Source organism: Hyla sarda, chromosome 4 (assembly GCF_029499605.1).
Source record: "Hyla sarda isolate aHylSar1 chromosome 4, aHylSar1.hap1, whole genome shotgun sequence".
NCBI lineage: Eukaryota > Metazoa > Chordata > Amphibia > Anura > Hylidae > Hyla > Hyla sarda.
Genome location: NC_079192.1, coordinates 92203551 through 92227487, shown reverse-complemented (window position 1 = coordinate 92227487; position 23937 = coordinate 92203551). Strand labels below are relative to the sequence as shown.

The 23937-nt window shown below is 42.8% G+C and overlaps 1 protein-coding gene across 2 annotated transcripts; it reads left to right on the top strand.

Annotated features, from left to right (window-relative positions):
* The first annotated feature begins 17 nt into the window (after positions 1-17).
* On the top strand, positions 18-23732 carry LOC130368234 (AN1-type zinc finger protein 6-like). 2 transcript variants are annotated; one of them, XM_056571550.1, is made up of 7 exons: positions 18-314; positions 19777-19950; positions 20168-20270; positions 20465-20547; positions 21300-21437; positions 21535-21651; positions 22674-23732. In XM_056571550.1, the coding sequence occupies exons 2-7, from the start codon at positions 19788-19790 to the stop codon at positions 22820-22822; spliced, it is 753 nt and encodes a 250-aa protein (XP_056427525.1). In that variant the 5' UTR covers positions 18-314; positions 19777-19787; the 3' UTR covers positions 22823-23732. The 2 variants fall into 2 exon arrangements, with proteins under 2 accessions (XP_056427525.1, XP_056427526.1); XM_056571551.1 differs by lacking the exon at positions 21300-21437.
* The last annotated feature ends 205 nt before the right edge of the window (positions 23733-23937 follow it).

Here is a 23937-nt window from a genome sequence, read left to right as displayed (position 1 = left end):
AAGAGCAAGAAGCCTACCATCACCGGAAGTGGAAGGGAAAACCGGAAGTGTAGAAGAAGGAAGTGACTGACACCGGTAGCGCTTCTCACCGTAGCCCAGTCTTGTTGTTTGTGTTAGGAAACGGGAGCCATACCGGCGGTACACCCTAAGAGCCAACAGCTGGAGGTGCGAAGGCGGAAATTCCAGGGACGCGGGGGGCGCGGCGCTCTCTGCTGTGGGCCTCCGGTGACATTGATAAAGCGGCTCTCCGGGGACTGTATACCCAGGGGTCTCCCCCCTCTCCCCGTACCCTGACTCCACCGCCTGTGTGTGAGGTGAGTGTCTACACCGACCCTGCCAGGATTGTGCCCGGTGTCCTGCCCCGTTCTCCAGGTGGGGCAGGGCCTCTGTATTGTCGTGTCCTGTCGCCCTATAGGGGGGGTACAACACAGCACCGAAACCGCAGCTCCTGTATTCACACAGGCGGTTCCTCTGCTCCGAGGGGATCCTGATAGTCATCGTAACTTGAATCCCGTTGGTTTCATTACAATGGATTCTCCTTAATTTACCACTAGTGGAAGGTCCTGAACATTGGGGAAGATTTAACTAAATCTCTATAGCAGTGTTTCCCAACCAGGGTGCCTCCAGCTGTTGAAAAACTACAACTCCCAGCATGTCCGGACAGCCGTTGGCTGTCCGGGCATGCTGGGAGTTGTAGTTTTGCAACAGCTGGAGGCACTCTGGTTGGGAAACACTGCTGTATAGTGCAGTGGATCTCCAGAGATTGCAAAACTACAGCTCTCAGCATGCCCAGACAGCCAATCATTGTCTCGGAATGTTGGGAGTTGTAGTTTTGCAACATCAGGAGGTCCACAGTTTGGTGGACTTTGACCTATCGGAATAACACTATGCCGTGCTTTCAAAACTAAAACTCCCAACATGTTGGCTGTCCGGCTATGCTGGGAGTTGTAGTTTTGCAACTTCACAAGGACATGTTCCTTATGTAATTCCCTGTTGGAATTACATGGAGCCCAGATTGCAAAACTACAACTCCCAGCATTGCCCAGACAGCCAAGAGCTGTAGTTTTGCAATATCTGGAGGTCCACAGTTTGGAGACCACTGGTCTGGAGGAAACAATTGAAATGTTACATATGTTAAAGTATTAAATAGGGATCAGGAGGGAATGTTTTAATGAGAACAATCAAAATAAGGGGAACATTTTTTTTTATTTTTTTTTATTTTTTTTTGTGGTTTGTAAATCTGTAGTAATAAACCTATGAGACAAACTGATCGATCTGTCCTCATCTGACAATAAAGGAGAATAGGGCAGACTAGAAGGATCAGGTGGTAATTTTTCTGCCAACCATCTGCTTTGTTATTATTCCTTAAAGGGGTATACCGAGGAACAAAACGTATCCTCTATCCATAGTATAAAGTATAATTGTCTAATTGTGATGTTCCTACCTCTGCAATCTCCTAAATGGGGCCTGGCATTGAACTTGCCAAACTTTTGAGCACTCCAGCCCCCACACTTGAAGATGAGCAGAAGTTACAGCCCACTCATCCAATCACTTGCTGACCCGGAACCCCATCTCGGCTGGTGACTGGCTGAGCGGGCTGTCGCTCTTGTGCGACTTAGGTGGGGGCCAGAGTGCTTTAAAGAGGTACTCCACTGGCCAGCGTTCAGAAGTAAGTGTTCCGAACACTGTTTTTGCGCCTCAGGGGTCGACCGCGCCCCTCATGACATCATGGCCAAGCCCCCTCAATGCAAGTCTTTGGTAGGGGTGTGACAGCTGTCAACACCCCCTCCCATAGACTTGCATTGAGGGGGCATGGCAGTGATGTCACGAGGGGCATGGCCGACCCTCGCAGCGCAAAAATTTCTGAATGCTGGCCACTGGAGTACCTCTTTAAGGACATGTCATTAGCCATGCCCTGTACAAGGAGGTTGCAGGGGGTCCTAATAGTCAGACCCCCTGCGATCAGACACTTATCCCCTACCCTGTGGACAGGGGATAAGTTTAGTTCCCCAGACTGCTCATTTGAAGGGGACATGTCACCAGATTTTACCCTATTTAAAGGGGTACTCCGGTGAAAACCTTTTCTTTTAAATCAACTGGTGGCAGAAAGTTAAACATATTTGTAAATCACTTCTATTAAAAAATCTTAATCCTTCCTGTACTTATTAGCTGCTGAATACTACAGAGGAAATTCTTTTGGAATGCTCTCTGATGACATCACGACAACAGTTCTCTCTGCTGACGTTATTATAATAACGCTTTATTTATTGTTGTCCTTAGTGGGATTTGAACCCAAGTCCCCAGCACTGCAAGGCAGCAGTGCTAACCACTGAGCCACCATGCTGCCCTTAGCATACATCTGCTATGCATGGTTGCTAAAATGGACAGAGATGTCAGCAGAGAGCACTGTGTTCGTGATGTCATCAGTGTTCCAAAAAGAAAGGAATTTCCTCTGTAGCATTCAGCAGCTAATAAGTACTGGAAGGATTAAGATTTTTTAATAGAAGTAATTTACAAATATGTTTAACTTTCTGCCACCAGTTGATTTAAAAGAGAAAAAAACGGTTTTCACCTGAGTAGCCCGGCTGTCAATAAAACATGAGTAGCCACTTTTAAAACTCATTTTGTGCTAGGATGTGAAGGAGGACATGGTGAGAAATCTTATTTCTTGGGGCCACCAGTTAAAGGAGTAGTCTAGTCCTGAAAAACTTATCACCTATCCTAAGCATAGGGGATACGTTTCAGATAACGGGGGGGGTCTGACTGCTAGGATCCCGCGATCTCTTGTACGGGTCCCCGGCTCTCCAGCCCCATAGCATGTGTCAACCACGGCACTAAGCGGCAGCTGACACTCCCCCTCAATACAGCGCTATGGCAGAGCTGGAGATTGCTGGAGGCAGCGTTCCGTCTCTACCATAGTTTTATTGAGGGGGCATGTCAGTTGCCGCTTTGTGCTGTGGTCAACACACCCCCTTCCCATGGGCTGCCGGAGCCCCGTATGGGAGATTACAGTAGGACCCCCCCCCCCCCCCCCGTTATCTGAAACGTATCCCCTATGCTTAGGATAGGTGATAAGTTTTTCAGGACTAGACTACTCCTTTAACTGGTGGCCCCACATTATGTAGGGGTGAAATAAGATTTCTCACCATGTCCTCCTTCACATCCTTGCGCAAAATGAGTTTTAAAAGTGCCTACTCATGTTTTATTGACAGCCTGGGCACCGCCAACATCACAGCCCTCATCGCTAAAATCTTGAACAGGTCCAGGAGCGGCTATATCTCTGAACATAAGTGTCGTCTGGTCTCGTGAGACATCAGGACGCAGAGAGGTGACAACTTCTGTGCCTAGGCTGTCAATCACAGCTGAGTAGGCCCGATTAGTCTGGGATGCTGTGACTACTTTGCAATGCTGCACTGCCCGATAACTACTTGAGACTCGGTAGTATTGGGGCGTTCGGCGTTGCTAAGCAGTCACAGCGTCTCCAACTGTAAGTGCGCCTACTTAGCTGTGATTGACAGCCTGGGTACGGCCTTGTCACCTCTCCGCTACCTAACGTCTTGTGAGCCCAGAAGATGCTTCATGTTCGTGGATATCGTTGCCTCTGGACCTGTGTGACATTTTAGTGATGACGGCTTTTCTGGTTTCGTGAAAAGAGAAACAAACCTGCTCGGGCTATAAAATAATAAACACTGCTTTAATGCTACATCCCAGTCTCTGTGTTTACTGCCCTACATAATGGGGGGAGATTTATCAAAACCTGTGCAAAGGAAAAGTTGTCCAGTTGTCCATAGCAACCAATCAGATCCCTTCTTTAATTTTTCAGAGGCCTTGTTGAAAATGAAAGAAGCGATCTGATTGGTTGCTATGGGCAACTTTTCCTCTGGACATGTGTTGATAAATCTCCCTCCAATGTCTATCTTGATGACGTATGAACTAGGCTGAGGCTGCACTGGGTTTAGAATGGCACAAAGTCAGGAACAGTGAACGGCTGGGGCACACCTGAGCAACCGTGCTGGACTAGGTGGTAGTAATAAGAAGAATTCCTTTTATTTATAGAGCACCAACATAGTTCTTTTGCTGTTTAGAGCATGTCCTCACTCAATTTGAACCCTGTCCCCACTGGGTCATACAGTCCAAATCCACCTATTAGTAGGTTTGTGTGGGAGGAAACATACAAACTCTTTGCAGATGATGCTCTTGGTGGGATTTGTTTCGGCAAGGCATCAGATGGAGGTCGATCAGCTGTTCGGCAGAGCCACAACTTCAGCATATAGACCAGTGTTTCCCAACCAGGGTTCCTCGTGCTGTTGCAAAACTACAACTCCCAGCATGCCCGGACAGCCTTCGGCTGTCCGGGCATGCTGGGAGTTGTAGTTTTGCAACAGCTGGAGGCACCCTGGTTGGGAAACCCTGATATAGACTATGAACGGGGTCTGTTTGTTGTGTAGTGGCCTTGCTGGTTTACTGCAGCTGATATGGTGGTAGAATTCTGCCCCAGTAAGTTTCCGTCCCAGTTGTTGTGACGTACAGTGCCAGCGTGTGTCTCCACCTAAAGCACAAGGCCAAGGGGGTAACATTAGTGTCATTGATCACTTGTATGTGACATCACTAAGGTGCCGCGTTCTGGGCCTGTTAGTGTACTTACTTATCTGTATAGAGATTATTATTCTGAATGTGTAATCTTCTTATATACTTGTGTATGTATATATCATATTTATGTTTTTAAAGCTCCATGAGGTTTTTTTTTTTTTTTTTGTCAGTCATATCCAACAATAATAATATTGGTCTTGTAATTTTTAGGCTGGAGCTACATGACTACTTTGTCCAAAATGGGTCGGGTTACCGTCTCATTTTGTGCATCTCAGCTAAAGTTGGTGAATGGGATTAGAGATGAGCGAATTTACAGTAAATTCGATTTGTCACGAACTTCTCGGCTCGGCAGTTGATGACTTATCCTGCATAAATTAGTTCAGCTTTCAGGTGCTCCGGTGGGCTGGGAAAGGTGGATACAGTCCTAGCAAAGAGTCTCCTAGGACTGTATCCACCTTTTCCAGCCCACCGGAAAGCTGAACTAATTTATGCAGGAAAAGTCATCAACTGCCGAGCTGAGAAGTTCGTGACGAATCGAATTTACTGTAAATTCGCTCATCTCTATATGGGATCATGTTGCAACCCGAAAGTGGCAAGAAATTCATCTTTGATTGGGTCACTGTGCGATGCAACACAGTCTACACTATACAATGCATCAATCTATCCCTAAATGAGTGCGGCATCTACTTTTGATCTTTGGGTGAAGGGGGGGGGGGGGGGGGGGGGGTCTCATGAATATTTATGGTGGGTGGGCATATTGAAGGAGGCAGGGTTGTTGAGTATGCTGGGTCTGGATTGCGCATATTAGCAATGGAGGCTATTACGTTATGTCTCCAGATTGGCAGCATGGATTCGGGTGAGTAATACACAATTTTAATCCTGTTCTCGTGCACCAGAGCCCTTGTGTGTTGGGTTTAGTGCCTGTCAACTCCCCTTTAACTACCATATATCCCTCACATTCACCTGAAGTGCTCACATTTTCCATGTAGGATTTCTCCTTTCTGTAATTGGAATCTCTTGAGGGTATAAGGCATAGATTGCGGCTGTCAGCAGCTACAAGCATAGATACAGCTGTGTACACCATCTCTGCCTCCCCAGAGAGACTTGGGTAAAATCTGACAGAGACAATAGGGTGAACACACCACTGACATGCTGCAGATTTTACTTGACGATTTGCACAGGTAAAATAACACTGTCATCCTAAAGCTTTGGGCGATATCGCCATGGAAAATAGGAACATGCCGCAGTTATTCATATTAAGGGCTGGTTCACATCACGTTTTGTCCCATACGAGAGCGCATACAGCAGGGGGGAGCTAAAACTTTGCGCTTCCGTATGCCTTTCTATGCGCTCCCGTATGTCATTCATTTCAATGAGCCGGACGGAGTGAAACGTTCCGTCGGCTCATTTTTGCGCTGTATGCGCTTTTCCCCCGGACCTAAAACTGTGGTCAACCATGTTTTTAGGTCTGGTTGTAAAAGCGCATACGGCACAAAAATTAGCCACCGAACGTTTCACTCCGGCTGGGTCATTGAAATGAATTACATACGGGAGCGCATAGAAAGGCATACGGGAGCGCGAGGTTTTAGCCGTACGCACTCCCGTATGGGAGAAAACGTGATGTGAACCCAGCCTAATTCTGTCGCAAACTGTGGATCTTAACAATGGCTTTTGCCACTTTTAATGTATAGAGTGAAATCTTCCGTGAATCACACAGGCGGTTTGAATCTCAAGTTTTCCCATTAAAGTTTCTACATTAAACCTGCACATCTCAGATGCTTCCTAATCACCATATTAAATCTGTAATACTTAATATTTTTATTTTTCATTCTCTAATGTCACTCAGCTATGTTTTACTCAAATTTCTTCTTATATTTCTTAAACAATTCCCTCTGTGCTGTTATGTAGTACGTATAAAGTTTGAGGCTTTAGGAACCACAATAGAACTCCTTTTCTAGTGGCAACACTAAGGCATACCGAATTCGGGAATTGGTGGTCTCATTGCCAGGCTTGTAAAACTGCAGGACTTTGGCAGAGATTATCAAAGAAAGACATTGCTGAAACAAGTCAGAGAATATTTTTATTTTATTTAATTGTATTTTTTTTAAATGATGTATAATAAAGTGTAGGAATTTTTCATTTATATATATATATATATATATATATATTTTTTTTCTAGACATTTGGGGTGACATTGCTGTATCCTCAGGATAAATAGAAGTAGGGCTGGTGGTGAATATGAGGAATCCCTCCTAAGAATATAGGGGATTTCTCAATGTTGTGTGACCTGCTGATGCTTTACAGGACATGATTCTGTTGTTGACTCTTATTTAGTTCTCTTTACTCCGTATATAAAAAGTACATGTTTCCGGACATGTCCGCCATGTTTTTCCCCCCTGTATGAACATGTTTCGTCTGGGCCCACTTCCCCACAAACTTGCCTCCCAGGTGCTTTCTTCAGATCCTATTGTTTTGCCTTTTAATCCCTCTGATGCTGTTGTGTCCATGGAAACTGTCCCTATTGTGGGATGTGTGGCTTACATGAAGCCGGTGTCCTCTCACATCTATATATGTGGATTAACACCTAAGGGAAAAGGATGACAGCTTGGATGTTGCAACAGTTTTGAGAAGGTGTTTTTAGCAGTAACGAGTGCACTTCCTCATGGGCCAACACTACCAGAATCTGTTTCCTTCAAGTTGAAGCTTTTTTTTTTTTTTTTTTTTTTTTAAGTCAAAGTTTTATTGAAAATTGTTTCAAAGCAACAGTACAGAAGATCAATTGTATCGTATAGGAACAAGACATGTAGGGTAAAAGGTCAAATAGTCAGGTTCCATTTCCATAATAAGAATCCATGGGGCAGTACAAATCAGGAGCAGAAATGGTTCTAAGAGTTAGATACTCCTGATCCGTGTACTGAGACTCGGGTATGTGTTCATGTGGCATATAGCGTGTAAATGGGGTGAGTCTCGGAAAGGATAGTGAGGCAGGACACAGACAGTAGTATCTTAGGATGCAAGTTGAAACTTTTAAGATATATATATATATATTTATTATAATATAATCTCAGTGGTCTTCAACCTGCGGACCTCCAGATGTTGCAAAACTACTATTCCCAGCATGCTCGGACAGCCAACGGCTGTCCGGGCATGCTGGGAGTTGTAGTTTTGCAACATCTGAAGGTCCGCAGGTTGAAGACCACTGCTATGTATAATCTGGTGCAGGGGACATACAGCTGTTGCAAAGCTACAACTCCCAGCATGCCCAGACAGCCGACAGCACAGCAAAATTGCATGAATTCAAGAAAAACGCTTGAGACTAGTAGAGATGAGCGAACTTACAGTAAATTCGATTCGTCACGAACTTCTCCGCTCGGCAGTTGATGACTTTTCCTGCATAAATTAGTTCAGCTTTCCGGTGCTCCGGTGGGCTGGAAAAGGTGGATACAGTCCTAGGAGACTCTTTCCTAGGACTGTATCCACCTTTTCCAGCCCACCGGAGCACCTGAAAGCTGAACTAATTTATGCAGAAAAAGTCATCAACTGCCGAGCCGAGAAGTTCGTGACGATTCGAATTTACTGTAAGTTCGCTCATCTCTAGAGACTAGTAAAATACACCGCTGAAATGAGAAACCATTGTTTTTAATATAACTCGCATCCGCAGCATACTTTACAACATCAAATGCGCAGATTCAAATACACAGCGGATGCGGTACATGTGACTAGACCCTTAATCTTTAATAAGAAGTAGAATTTGATCTGGTACAGAACCTTATGGTTTCCTGTAGTTATTTGGTGTTTTTTCCCCTATGAAGGTTCTAGAAAGCCATGATTTGTACCATTCAGTCCATGAGACATCTTCTCGTGCGTCACCTCATGAATATGCTGTGGCTTCTTCCCGTTCATCAATGAAGACATCCTATTCACATTGACATCACCTTGTTACAACATCAATTACCTGAATACACGATGACTTGTCACTTGGATAGTTTGGGAGTTGTTACGCTAAGTGATGGCATGTGCATGGAATCCGATGGAAAGTTGTGACACGTATAACGTACCTGCTGGTGTTTACCTTCTTCACTTGTCTCTTGTAAGGGATTTTTTTTAACTCGGTTGTATCTTAAGATGGGAGATCATGTTACTTGACGTTAGAAGATCGGAAAGAACTGAATAAGCTTTAATTTTTTTAATTTTATTTTTTCTCCTTCTAGTCAAGAAGCTGTAGCACATATGATCAGATAAACATGTTCAATGGAGGATGAAAGAACACAGCAGCTGCTTGTGACACTTCTGCCTTAACAAGTAGAGCTGGGTCCTGTCATAGACAATGTAGTATTTTAGGCATTTGGCAGCAGCTGTGAAGGGTGCACAGAGCTGGCAATTGCTCCCAGCTGCCGGGGCTTTTTTCCCATTGCTGTCTGTCCAACTCTGTTGTAGGAATATACCTGTGAAAACCATTTATGCAAGTCATTTTATGCTCAGGGGGAAAAATTAAGTTAGACTGAAACTTGGAGGTTTTTCTAGGCTTTTAAACAAAAAATAAAAAAACTAAACTACAAGCTGAAGCCAGAAAGAAGAAAAATTATCCCCCCCCCCCCTCAAGTGAAATGTTTTATCTTGCTGTTCCCAGCCTGCCTATAAAAAAAAATAACACATACTAACTCTCCTTTCTCTGCTCTTTCATAGCTCCTATATCTGAGGACCCTGTCTTCAGCCAGTGACCCTGCTTTTCCCCGAGCTGCAGAGCATAGGGTCTACAGCTGGGGGGAGGACTGTTAGTGCTGCTGACCAATTACTTGCCAAGACAGGAACACTGATGCGCCCAGTGATTGTTAGAGCGGCGCTGTGACATCACTTCTACAGCTCCATTTGGCTCTGGTAAAGCAGACTGTCAGTGGAGACAGGGTGTCCTGATCCCGAAGCTACGAGTAAGGGAAGTTTAGTGTTATTTTTATAGGCACATGGGGACAAAAGCAAAAACATTTCAACGGACAACCCCTTTAACACCTTGGGGATGCAGGGCGTATGCCCCCGTCTCCAAATTCCTAAGAACTCAGGCTGTACCTGTACACCCTGGTCCCGTTAACAAGGTTTAAACTGGTCTCTCGAGCGGAGCACTATTTAAACCCCATGGGTCCCGACTGCTGTCAGCAGCCAGGACCCAGGGTTAATGCCCTGCATTAACCCTTTAGACGCCGCGATCAAAGTTGATTGCGGCATCTAAAACTAAACCAAAAGTATCCCGGCAGCTCAGCGGAGTTGATCGGGACTATCGCGACATAATCACGATGTCCCGATCAGCTTACTGGACGACAGGAGGGTTCTCGGTTCTTCCCTATTAAAAGTTTAAATCGCCCCCTTTTACCATTTTTAAATGAAATAATGTAATAAAAATAAACATGTGGTATCTCTGCATGCGTAAATGTCCGTACTAAAAAAAAATATAAGGTTAGCCACGGTTGATGGCGTACAAGTAAAAAAAAATACCAAAGTCCAAAATTGTGCATTTTTGGTCACTTTATGTACCATAAAAATATTAATAAAAAGTTATCAAAGTCCCATCAAAAATGGTACCGATAAACTACAGATCACGGCCAGGGGTGTAGATATTTCAAATAACGCTACTTGTCCAAGGGACTAAAACGAAGCACAATCTACTTGTCCCTCATGATGATCCACTTGTCCTGGTATACAAAATAATTTTAACCAAAATAGTATGTAAATAAGGTCTTTATTTGTTTATTTAGTTTTTGCGCTTTTGGTTTCTAATCCTCTCCCTATAATAGCCAAAACTCTTATTTTTCCATCTACAGAGCCATATGAGATGTTATTGCAGCACCGATTGTACTTTGTAATGACACCTTTCATTTTTCCATAACATATACTCCAAAACTAAAAAAAAATTATGTGAAATTTTGCAATTTTTTTATTTTATACGCCAATCATCTTGTGATCAAACTTGCATGTTATTTTATTCTTTAGGTCGGCCTGATATAGAAATACCAGATTTGTTTGGTTTCCATCATGTTTTACTTAAAAATGGGTATGTGTGTGTGAGATATTGGGGGGGTTGGGGTTGTGTGTATTGGGGGGAGGGGGGTTGGGGTTGTGTGTATTGGGGGGAGGGGGGGGGGGCGGCGCGGCATCCATCCCATTAGACCACCAGAGATTGTGATAAGATCCCTTTTAGATCACCACAGACAATGGCGATATAAAGGTTTAATAGCAGGGCTGTGGAGTCGGTAGATAAATGTTCCGACTCCACAGTTTTTTGTACTTCTGACTCCTCTGTATTAATATGCAAATGTATTTATAAACATTTACAGTTGAATCCAAGAAGCTGTTCCACCAAGTTCTTCTAAGCTCTTCTAACAGAGAGAGGTAGTTGGGCAGAAGCTGCTGCCTTCTCCTTTTTTGTGTGCTGATCTGCTGCTGAAGATAGGGCAGTGGGAGGATCCAGGAAGGGGCATTTATTAGAAAACATAATTTCCCTAGTAGAATCCCATAGTCATGTTTAAAGTTTAAGATAACAATCGGAGTTTACAAGTTTTTATAGCCTTATCTGAATGGCAGCAGTTTTTCCAATGGTTTACAGCTTCAGTCTTGAACTATTGACCCTCCATTCACTTCACTTATACAAGTGTCTCTAGTCCTGCAAAAAACATATTTACTTAATCCCTTATCAGTGAGAGGCTGGGTTACCCATGGGTTCCCTGTAATAGCAGAACACAACACTATGGAAAGTAGAAGTATTGCTGCTCCTAATTGTGTGCCATATAGTGAAGCACATGAAGAGCTTCTTCAGTCACTTAACGTGTTTGTTTTGCGGTTAAGTGAGGCACTGCATGCATTGGTCTTTATTCTTACAGTAGAGAAGTCATTAATTATAACTTTGTGAATTGGGACATTTTTTAACTTTTTTTATTTTTTATTCAATCTAAATTGAGTAGGAGTCGGTGCATTGTTTTCTGACTCCAGGTACCCAAAATTTCGGCCGACTCAGACTCCACAGCCATGGTTAATAGCCAGCCCGGGTGATCGCCGCGGCCGGGCTATTAGCAGCGTTCAAAGATTGTTATAAAATTGGTGATGCAAGAAAAAAAGCCCTTACATGGGTCTGTAGGTGCAAAATTGAATGTGTTATGATTTATAGAAGGGGAGGAGGAAAAACGACAATGTCCTTCAGGGATTAATTGTTGTGTTGAACCCCCCCCCCCCTTTTTTTATTTTATTTATTTATTTATTTATTTTTTTGTGTTCCAGCCTTTTGTTTTTATTTTAATTCTGAAGTAGTTATTTTGTATCCAGGGGATAACTAGCCGATCCAGATGATGTCTGTTGGGACTTTCACTGAGGACAGAGGTCAATTGTCCCCTGAGTGAAAGTCACTGCAGCGTGCATGCCTGATCACTTAATTAATTTCCTTTATGGGCTCCAGAATTCTGATCCTCGTTATCAGACACGTATCCTCTGGGGCAGTGGTCCCCAAACTGGCCTACAGATGTGGCAAAACTATGGAGAAAAAACACAATTTTGCAACTTTTTTTTTTTTTTGGGGGGGGGGGGTGCTGCTATCCTTTTTTCATGTGGTGCGCTTTATGGTAATATGGGCATTTGGGCTGAAACAATCGATTAATTGGCAACTAATGGATAATTAAAATAGTTGTCAACTATTTTCATTATCGTTAATCGGTTGATTAGTTGGTCAGCCAATTTCTAAAGTTCACATACACTTAGGGATTATCACTATGTATATATGTAACTGTGGTCCTCAGCAGCCTGTCTAGTAAATAGGGGGCCCAGCACACTATCTACTGCTTCCTGCACCTTCCTTCTGCTACTATCGTGAGACCCCCCAGTTGTCAGGCTCTGTGCAAAAGGTTGTAACCAACAGGTTAGTGGGTACAAAATCATGCATTAACAGGTTTATCTGTTCTTAATATTTAAAACTCCTAAAAACTAGTGACCAGCTATATATGGGACTCTTCAATCTGAGGGATAAGAGGTAACGGTCCAGGGGCATCAAAACAAAGCTATCCCAATTAATAAGTAAGCCAGAAAAGAAGCCAAAGTCAGAGATCAATCGCATAACAGGAGCCAGGGACCGTGCAGTATCACGGAGGAACCATATCGTATAATCTGCATATAGTGCTAATTGCTTTTCAATGCCACCATATCGGAACTCCACAATATCCACAGATGATCGTACCAAGCAAGCAAGTGGTTCGATGGTTAGTGTGACAAGTAGCGGGGATGGGGCACCCCTGCTGTGTACCCATCTACAACTCAAACAGACACAGAAGTTGACCATTCACTGAATCGGGCCTTCAGATCCTGATATAACGGCCAAACATAAGCTGGAAATCTAGACCAGAACCCCATACACCTCATAACTCTCCAGATGTAATTTCACTCATTGCTATCAAACGCTTTGGCAGCGTAGAGTGAAAAAATGGTCCTAGCACCAGTATCTTCCTGTGTCATTTGCAGTTTAAAGGGGTACTCCGGTGGAATAATTTGTTTTTTTTTAAATAAACGTGCTAGAAGGTTAAACAGATTTGTAAATGTATTTCTATTAAAAAATCTTAACCCTTCCAGTACTTATCAGCTGCTGTATACAACAGAGGAAGTTTATTTTTTTCCTTTATTTTTTTCTTTGAATTTCTTTTGTCTGACCACAGTGCTCTCTGCTGACACCTCTGTCCATGTCAGGGAACTGTCCAGAGCAGGAGAGGTTTGCTATGGGGATTTCCTCCTACTCTGGACAGTTCCTGACATGAACAGAGGTTTCAGCAGAGAGCACTGTGGCCAGACAGAAAAGAAATTCAAAAAGAAATAAAACTTCCTCCGTAGTATTCAGCAGCTAAGTATGGGAAGGGTTAATATTTTTTATAGAGAAGTAATTTACACTTTCTGGCACCTGTTGATTAAAAAAAAAAATAATAATAATTCCACCAGAGTACCCCTTTAAGAAATACCCGTCAAATGTTGTCCACGGTAGACTTACCTGGCATAAAGCTGGTTTGGTCCACATGGACTAAAGAGAGAACAACTCCCAAAAATCTATTTTGGGAGCACCCGCGCCAGCTTCAGAATTTGACCTCCTGATTCTTCCGACTCTAGCACCTGCAGAAGCTGTGGCGGCAGGACACCCTGAAATTGCTTATATACCTCACTAGGGATTCAGTCAATACCCGGGGACTTTCCATTCGCGGAGTCCTTCTCCAGAGTGAGAGGTGAGTGCAGCTTGTCTCGCTGATCTGGGGAGAGAGCAGGCAAGGAGACACCACTCACAAAATCATCCAACTCTGCAAGAGAACAAACTGTTTTAGAGGTGTAAGTGTCCTGATAGAACTAAAACAAGATAGAGACAGCTCTTCGTGGTGTTATATCATTTAAAATATTTAGATGTAAGTAAGGGAACGCTTACCCCATATAGATACACTCCACAAAGTGTAACTATGGAAAAGAGAACATTAGAGGTGCCTGCAGCCGCTCCGCGCCCAATGAAAATCACGGCATTGTAAAATCCTCCAATATTATGACAGTAGTGAGAGGGCGCTGGACACACAGCAAAGGAAATGTTTATTCACCCATGATGCAACGTGTTTCAAAGGAAGACTTCTTCATCAGGCATGCCTGTGTGTCCCGTGCCCTCTCACTCTCGTCGTAAGTTTGGAGAATCTTAGCATTGTCGTGTCCTGTGTTGCACTTTTTTCACGGTTTTGTGTTCAACTGCCTATTTTAGTACAGAATGATAAAGGTTATGTTTTAATAATTATCATTATTGATCAGGAGGATCTTTTTCGGTGATGTTGATCTGATAGAAGGCTAGCATCACCTGTAAAATATCCTTATCGGCCACTTCCCGCTACCGAAGTCTTGGAAATAACCAATATATGCACCCATTGTTGGGCTCTTAGAAATAGAGGCGAGCAGTCTACCTGTCCCCTCGCCACTCTCAAAGTACCTCTACCGGACAAAGAATCTCTTATGCTCAGCAGTCAATTCCAATTTGTATAGTCGGCCTGTACACAGTCTTCCTGGGCAGAATCTGTCAGGTCAAGAATATAACTACTCTTAGTATCCATGACAGCCTGCTGCAAATGCTCCCCTCGCTTCAGAGTAATTAACTTATGAGGCACAGCATTGTGAAGCATATACATATTTAAATAATTACTTTCCCCATATTTTTTATTTTTTTAAAGACCTAAACATATTTGGTATCGCCGCATGTATAAATGACAGAACTATTAAAATATAACATTAACCCCTTAAGGGTGAGCGTGGTAAATGTACTGTGCTGCTAACCTCACTTAGCGCACAACACCGTACATTTACTGTGATGTGTTCCATGATCTAACAGCGGCTACCCCGGCATATAGCCTAGGGTGGTCCGCCGTGGCTCAAGCTTGTAGCGGGAAACTCGTTGTAAACCAGACTGTGTGTAAGTACTGTAAAGTACTAAACTTGCACAAAATAAAGAGTAAAATACTACATATAAACACACCCTTAAACAGTTACTCCCTCGCCCCCCCCCCCCAAAAAAAAAAAGGCCTTGTACGGCACTGTTTCCCAAACAGGGAGCCTCCAGCTGTTGCAAAACACTGCCGTAGGGTATGAAAACCCCTAATTTAATCATGCGTATGGAGCTCTCTTCAGAGCCCTGTCGTATTTCAAGGCAACAGTTTATTGACACACATGGGGTATTACCGTACGATTTTTTTTTTTTTTCTCCTCCTCATGAAATAGAAAAGTTGGGTTAGTGTGAATAAAATAAAATTTTCTACACGAACATGCTAGTGTTGCCCCATATTTTTTATTTTCACAAGAAGTAAAAGGAGAAAAAGACCCCCAAAATTTGTAACACAATTTCTCCTGAGTACAGAAATACCCCATATGTAAACGAAAAGTGCTCTGTGGGCGCACAACAGGGCTAAGAAGTGAGAGCGCACAAAGTACATTTGAGGCCTAAATTAGTGATTTGCACAAGGGTGGCTGATAGTTGCAGCATTTCTGACAAATGCCAAAGAAAACCCACCCACATGTAACTCCTATTTTCGAAACTACACCCCTCATGTAATAAGGGGTACAGTGAGCATTTACACCCCATAGGTGTCAGAAAGATTTTTGCAACAGTGGTCCGTGAAAATGAAAAATGTTTTCATTTGCACAGCCTACTGTTCCAAAAATCTGTCAAACACCAGTGGGGTTTAAATTCTCACTGCACCTCTTATTACATTCCTTGAGGGGTGTAGTTTCCAAAATGGGGTCACATGTGGGGGGTCCACTATTCTGGCACCATGGGGGCTTTGTAAAGTCACATACAAAGCTCCAATTCCAGCCAAGTTTTCTCTCCAAAAGCCCAATTGCGCTCCTTCTGTTATTAGCTCTGTTGTGCGCCCGCAGAGCACTTTACGTCCACATTTGGGGTTACAAATTGTGGGGGCCTTTTTTCCCCTACTTCCCTCTTGTGAAAATGAATATGGGGCAACAATAACATTTTAGTGAAAAAAAATCTTAATTTTTTTATTTTCACGTCTAAATTTAATGTAAATACGTTAAACATCTGTGGGGTATTAAGGCTCACTGTTCCCCTTGTTACATTTCCTGAGGGGTGTTTTTTTATTTATTTTCCCCCCCCCCCCCCCCCCCCTCTTCCTCTCTCTGTTCTGGCACCATGGGGGCTTCCTAAATGAGACATGCTCCCCAAAAACCATTTCAGCAAAATTTGCTTTTCAAAAGCCAAATGTCGCTCCTTCCTTTTTAAGAGCCCTTTAGTTGATCAACAGAGCACTTTACCTCCACATGTTAGATATTTCCTTACTTGAGAGAAATTGGGTTACAAATTTTGGGGGTCTTTTTCTCCGTTTAACCCTAAAAAAATAAAAATAAAAAAAAGTGGCTACAAGATCGTGTTAGTAATTTTTTTTTAGTTTTCACTTCCACTTTGCTGCTATTCCTGTGAAACACCTAAAGGGTCAAACTTTCTGAATATCATTTTGAATACTTTGAGGGGTGCAGTTTTTATAATGGGGTAATCTATTACAGAAAGGCCCCTCAAATCCACTTCAAACTGAACTGGCCCTCTAATGTCTTCATAAAGTAAAAAAAAACATGTCAACTTTATAATGACAACATCAAGTAGACATATTGTATATGTAAATCAATATATAATTTATTTGGGATGTCTTTTCCTTACAAGCAGAGAGTTTCAAAGTTAGAAAAATGCGCAATTTTCCCAAATTTTCATGAAATTTTCGAATTTTTCACAAAGAATCATGCAAGTATCGATTCAAAATTCACCACTAACGTAAAGTAGAATATGTCATGGAAAAAACTCTCAGAATAAGTAAAAGCATCCCAGAGTTATTAATGCTTAAAGTCACACAGGTCAGACTTGTTTAAGGTCACAGAAACCACACGGTCAATGGGTTAAAGAAACCACACGGTCAATGGTGTAAACGTAAAAAAAAAAAAATGCCAGAATTGCACATTTTTGGTCACTTCGTATACCAGAAAAAAAATAAAAAGCGATCAAAAAGTCCCATCAAAACAAGATGGCACCAATAAAAACTAAAATAAAGATCACTGCACAAAAAACGAGCCCTCGTACATCCCCCGTAAACGTTAAAAGCAAGAGGACAATTTTAAGAATACTACTTCTTTTACAAGAGAGACTTTCTAAGTAATTAATTAAAACAAAACCTATTGGTATCATTGCAGTCATATGGACCTACAGAATAGAGTTTCATTTTACAAAGTGCACTTTAACCCTGTAGAGACCATGTGATTGACTGCAGCATTTAGGTGTTTAGATTATGGGTTATGGTCCCTCTGGGCTCTGATTACCAGATCTGATTAATTAAAGTGGCCTCCAGAGATATAGTTAAGGCTCCTAGGCCTGCCATTGTAGTACTAACAAATTGGCCTGGGTGCAGTGAACTGCGCTACAATAGTACTGCAGGGTAAAGGACTGACTGGGATTCTGCAAGACCTGATATAAAACTTGCGGGAATGAGCAGTCACAGAACATACTGTGGCTCCCACAAAATCCCGCAAACCTGAAATGCCACAGGGGCATGGGGGTAGTCCTGGATAATGAATACTGCTTGCGGAACAATACCTAATGCCAGAAACTGTGTTAGAAAGCTAGTAGAGTCCCATATGTGTGAATGGATCTTTTTAGAGAAAGTGTGGAGAATGTATCCATCCTCAGCATAGGCTATTAATACTATTAGAGTGGACGTTCGATACTGCAGGTTGCCCTGTTCACTAAAAGTACGGTGGTCACAAGAGCAAGCAGAAGTAAACATTGAAGGGGCCACTGGCTCTGCAGCCTCTTCAAACAACTGACGTGCAAGAGTGGAATCCCGCAAATGTATTTTTATAGATTTGTACTCTATTTTTTTTTATTGAATTTATAAAAAAAAAAAAAAAAACGGAATGAGATTCCATGTATATATTTCTGCATGTGATATTTACAGCGAATATTCAAATACTACAGGCAGCATGTCCCCACTGTAGGCTTGATTTGGATTGGGTGTCCGTCACGTGTTCACTACATGAACTTTATGCCCCCCAAAAATTTGTCATTTCCCAAAATACTCCTAGCCATAAATAAATTTTATAATTGTTTTACTACATTTCACATCTTAAATACCCTTGATCAGGCTGGAATTATAAAATAAAGATAGATAGATAGATAGATGTGAAGTGAACAGGAGAAGTGTCTGTCAGACGCTAACCACAGGAAGTGCAAGAAGAGAAATTTGCAGTAACTTCGAGGAACACTACAAAAAAAAAAAAAAAAAAAAACCCGCAGAAGAAAGTTTTGGGACCTCTCTACTAGGGATGTCCTAATACCATTTTTTTTAAAGACAGAGTACGAGTACCGATACTTTCATTCTAGTACTTGCCGATACCAAGTACGAGTATTTTAAAGGGAATCTGACACCAGGGTGACCCGGTTTCTGGCGCTGCTTACCGTGCTGATTTGTGGGTTCCTCGTTGTGTACAATGGAGGCGGCTGCTGTAATATGAGCCAAGATCTCTCTTCTCCATTGGACAGAACAGGGAATTTGCATTGGCGGTGAGACCGATGACGACATGGTGAGCACCGGTAGAAACCGGTTCTCCTGACCTATCTACCTATAAATTCAAGTTAGTGCAGGTGACTCTGCTGTAAGATTGTCTTTAATAGTAGGTAGTATCCCCCTGCAGACATTAGCAGCTGCCCCCCTTGTAGACAGCATCCCCCCTGTAGACATAAGTAGCAGGGCCCTCCCCCGTTTAGACATTAGTAGAACAGCCCCCTCCTTGCAGGCAGCTCACCTCCTCGGGTTGGGTGCTGGTGCTGCCGCTCTGCTGCCCCGTTCTCCTCCGGTCCGCATCGTGTCATCCTATGGAGGAGCATGTGACATGCACGTCACTCTGCTTCCTGCGTAGCGTTACGGTGAGCGCAGGGGAGGAGGCGGAGTGATGTGTGTGTCACATGCTCCTCCATGGAACACTATGATGCGGACAGGAGGATGGAAGAATGAGGCAGCAGAGCGGCACCAGGTATCGGGGACATTAAATGAGTCCCCGATGCCATGCAAATGGCTAGTATCGGCCCCGATACCAGTATCGGTATCGGGGCATCCCTACTCTCTACATTCCATAAACATGCTGGACCAATGCTGCACATGTGGTATGTCTGCTTCTGTGTAGTAATCATTGGTTGACACAGGTTAAAGTGCCTTAAGTATACATAAGGAGGATGAGAAACTGTGATGTCAATATAGACTACAGTAGGGATACATTGCCTATACAGCCCCTTAGCAGTGCAATGCACTGCAGCTTGAGGGAGAATTGTGGAGTCCTACTTCACCCAAAGAATCTCCTCTGAACTTTACAACATACATTTTACGCAGGCCAGCTGTAAAAACCTATGGACACACTTTGTATTCACATTAGGAGGCATCCTAGTGTACAGGCTGAACCATATGGGAAGAGAAACGAATAGGGGACAAATATTGTATCACTGCAGCTGTAAGCAAGTCAGTAACCAGTTTCCAGGTCTCTTTCAAACCAGAAAGCAGGGCATGTACATTGCATTTTGTCTGACTAAAGTTTTTACAAGTCGCTGTGATTTAGATCTATTTCCAATATATTAATGGCAGCTTCTGTTCCCTTTGTGTTCAGGTGCATGGTGGATGAATATGGCGCAAGAGACAAACCATAATCAGGCTCCTCTACTTTGTTCTAACGGCTGTGGCTTCTATGGTAATCCACGTACCAATGGACTCTGCTCCGTCTGCTACAAAGAATTTCTACAAAGACAGAACAGCAGCAGCACTGGCAGAAATAGTCCTCCAGGTAAAATTGTGAAGTAATCTTGTGTAAGGGTTCGTTCACACGTGCGTACTTTGGCTGCGGCAGATTTGATGCCGATGACTTCACTGGGTAACAAAATTTGCTACAGCAAGTCTGCAGCAGAAAATATGAACATGTGGACGTACCCTTATGGTACCAGCTCCCTGTATAGTATATTGCTTTTTTGATTAACAAATATATATAAATTTTGTTTCTTCAGTGGTGTCGGTGGGAAGTGGGGTGGAGGCTTCCGCTCCACATCATGTAGTCAGTTCAAAGGTGGATGAACAAACAGAGTCTGTGGCTCCACAGACACAAGACAGGTAAGTACATTTCCAAAGTAGAACATTCTAAGAAATACTCCCAGCGTCCCACTTATTTTCATGGTATTCCTTTTATCCCAGTTAGTACATTGTAGGTCTGTTTAGGTGGTACTGTACATTTGGTCCTTGCCCCATAGATGTTGTCCACCTGCGTTTTTTATCATAAATTCATATTGTGTTTTTCTTTCTGCCAGTTCTCTTCCCCAACCAGAATCAGCCTCGTCTTCACAAGGGGAAACCCCAGATGACAGAATTACTGAATCGGAGAAGGCACTAGGTTAGTACTGTATTCTTTTTCAGTGCCAAATGCTTTGTCCTTTTTTTTTTTTTATAAGCTTGTGCATGATATATATATGTATATATACACACACGTATATAGTGTGCAACTACCCAGTTATATAACTTTTCCCTGAATAATTGCCTTTGAACATTATTCAGTATGGAGTTACAATGTCTTACTGACTATGGATGTTACTAAAGTATTAAAGGGATTATCCCAAGATGTTTTCCTAGTCACAGGGCTGGTCATAAGTATTTGGTCCCTTGAGTGAAAGCAGCGACAGTGGGAATATTTGACTGCTGTTCCTTTCACTTAATATGGGAATGCTTTAAGGTAGCTGAGCACTGTTCTCAGCTTCTTCAGAGTGAATAAAACTTTGGCAAGCGTGTTTGCTCCTGTTCCATTAGCATAAAGAACAAGGAATCCCTGTTCATGTAATCTGTGGAGATTTCTTAGGTCACATCCCCATGAATCAGATATTTATCACTGTGGATAGGTCATAAGACATTTTGGATAACCCCTTTTTAGATTTGATGTGTATGATAATGTTACCCAAACACAGGAACCTCAAAAACGGGCTAGAAATCAGAGGTCTCTTGAAACATATGTGCAATTAACATGTTAGTCAGTGTTGGGGAAGAAAGGATTTTTAGAAGTGTCATCTATGAAAATTGGGGTGTAGTTCTTGCTAGAAAACTGGGGATTTACTTAAAACTAGCTATGGAAGGTGTTGCTATTGGATATTCCAGATTGCAGACTCTCAGAGAAGGGTTTCAGTTTTTCAAGCGTAGAAAAGGGGGGAGTTCAGCGCAGTGTGTTGCAAGAAGGCTCGAGAAGGGGCAAGAGAAAACATAATGAAACAGAACAGACGTTAGACAGTGATGATGGTAAGTGATTATTTGCTTTGGCGGGATTTTTATCCTTGTACAGGGCAGAGATGTGATGGGAGCCATTTTGTGTAATTATAATTCATGTTTTCTGTAGCTGCAGCTTCAGATAGTGCACAGAATTCTTCCGAAGAACAAGAGCGCTCTCCACAGAAGGCCAAAGTCAAGAAGACAAACCGTTGCCATGAGTGCCGCAAAAAAGTTGGACTTACAGGTCTGTACTAAACACAATTGTGTGTGGTCAATGAGAGTGTAGCTCCGCTTTATGCTGTCAGGTTGTCATTAAAAGGGTACTCCGGCCCCAAGACATCTTATACCCTATCTAAACGATAGGGGATAAGAAGTCTGATCGCGGGGGTCCTGCCACTGGGGACCCCCCCCCCCCCACCGCAATCTAGCATGCAGCACCCTGTAGGCATTGCTGGAGGCTCTGTGTTATGCCTCCCGACCACGGGGACGGCGTATCGATCTGGCATCACGACTCTGCCTCCGTGTGACATCAAACCCCGCCCCCTCAATGCAAGTCTATGGGAGGAGGCATGACAGCCGTCACGCCCCCTCCCATAGACTTGCATTGAGGGGGCGGGGCGTGACATCACGATACTCCGTCCCCGTGTTCGGGAGGCATAACACCGAGAGCTTCCAGCAGTGCTAACAGGTGGGAACTGCATGCTAGATTGCAGGGGTCCCTGCAGCGGGACCCCCCGCGATCAGACATCTTATCCCCTATCCTTTGGGTAGGGGATAAGATGTCTTGGGGCCGGAGTACCCCTTTAAGAAATAACTGTTCTTGCTGATGTCATGGTCTCTGTCCACCCAAATGTAATGGAAACCTGAAATAAAATAACATGAAGTCAGTGTGAAAATAGCCTATACCTACAATTTACATCGGTTTTAATTTAGCTCGGATCTCTGCATCCGCCATGCTCAAATTGAGAGGCTAGCAATTGGAAGTAAGAAGACTCTAATGTTCATTATTAAACCTTTTTTCATGGTAGTGTTTTGGGTGGTTTTTAAATGTAAGCTTTAGAAATGAGGCCTGTGCCAATTTTTTTGTACGTGTGAACATACCCTAAATCCATTTTGCCTCAAAGGAGATATGTTGCCTCTTGAGGTATTTTGAACCTCTAAGAGTATGTTCACATCTACAAAAGGCCATGGTTGCCTTATTGGGTTTTTCTAGGATAAGATTTATTTATAAAGTCACTTTTAACTATTAACTTTTTTTTTTTGCAGGCTTTGATTGCCGATGTGGGAATATATTCTGTGGGACACACCGTTACTCTGACATGCACAGTTGCTCCTATGACTATAAAGCTGATGCAGCTGAAAAGATAAGAAAAGAAAACCCCGTTGTGGTCGGGGAAAAGATCCAGAAAATTTGAAAGTGAGCTACAGTCTGTGTCCTGGATGACACCTGCATTATGGTGTGGACTGTTGTGGGGATAACATGTCATACAACCCACCTGTATCATCTTGACTCTACATCCAGTGATACAGTTCTTTCTTTATCATCTTACTACTTCTTCCCCCTTCCTTTTCTTATTACAGTTTTCCTGAATCCTTACAATTGAAACAAGGATAAACCACAAAAAAAACTAAACTATAAAAACTCTAAACAGTCTCCAGTTTTTTTCCATACTGTGCACAACTGTTTGAGGGAGCGAGGATGTGATGGAGTGCAATATACTCTCTGGATGTGGCTTGTTGTTACATCTCTGTGATCAGACTCCTGACTCTTTATCCCACTGTATTCATCCCAGAACTGAATGGATCAACATTTTATTGGACCAGTTTAATCACGTGTGCTTGAGCTCTGGCAAAGGCCCTTTTACAACCAAGGATGATTTATCTTATTTTATTTTCTTCTGCATCATATTGTGTGATTGAGTGGGTGATTTAAGAAAGGAAATCTTTAATTCTAGAAGAAAAAGCGTATCCATTTTAGTGTTTTGGAATCTGTTTTTTCTTTCCCCAGCAGGTCCTGCATGTGTTTGCTCCGAGCCCAGCCAACTCTGGTGGCTTCAGGTAGTGATGTCTCGCCTTCACTAGGCAGTACTAGATATGAACAGGGAAGGGCCCCGTACAATTCTAAAAGGCTGGTGCCGTAAAATTGAGCATTTATTTCAAAGGCCTTCCGTTTGCTTCTGGCTGTTAAACATTATAAATTTAAACTATTTTTGTTTCATTTTTATAGTAGATATAATCAAACGTGTGAGCGCTGGCCACATATTGGCCTCTCACCAAAGGTTTTATGTTTATGTCAGTTTGATTTAAATAAAATCTAAAAGCTTGTGTCTTGTTTTAGTTCTCGGACATACCTCAACCCTGCAAAGTCTACTCAATACTTCATGGTGTGTAACATGCCTTGACGTTCTATTCTCCTTTTTATCCATGAATATACAAGATTTTATAATAAGGTCTGTAATTTCCAGAAACAGCTCCATCTTTGTCCATTTGGCTGTGTTTTTTTTTTTTTTTACAGATTAGAGTAGTAGGC

Excerpts from the sequence above, each read along its gene's own strand:
- LOC130368234 (XM_056571550.1), top strand. The coding sequence starts at position 19,788 with ATGAATATGGCGCAAGAGACAAACCATAATCAGGCTCCTCTACTTTGT. Across the intron at positions 19,951-20,167 it reads TGGCAGAAATAGTCCTCCAG|TGGTGTCGGTGGGAAGTGGG; the intron begins GTAAAATTGTGA and ends TTGTTTCTTCAG. Across the intron at positions 20,548-21,299 it reads TGAATCGGAGAAGGCACTAG|ATTGCAGACTCTCAGAGAAG; the intron begins GTTAGTACTGTA and ends TGGATATTCCAG.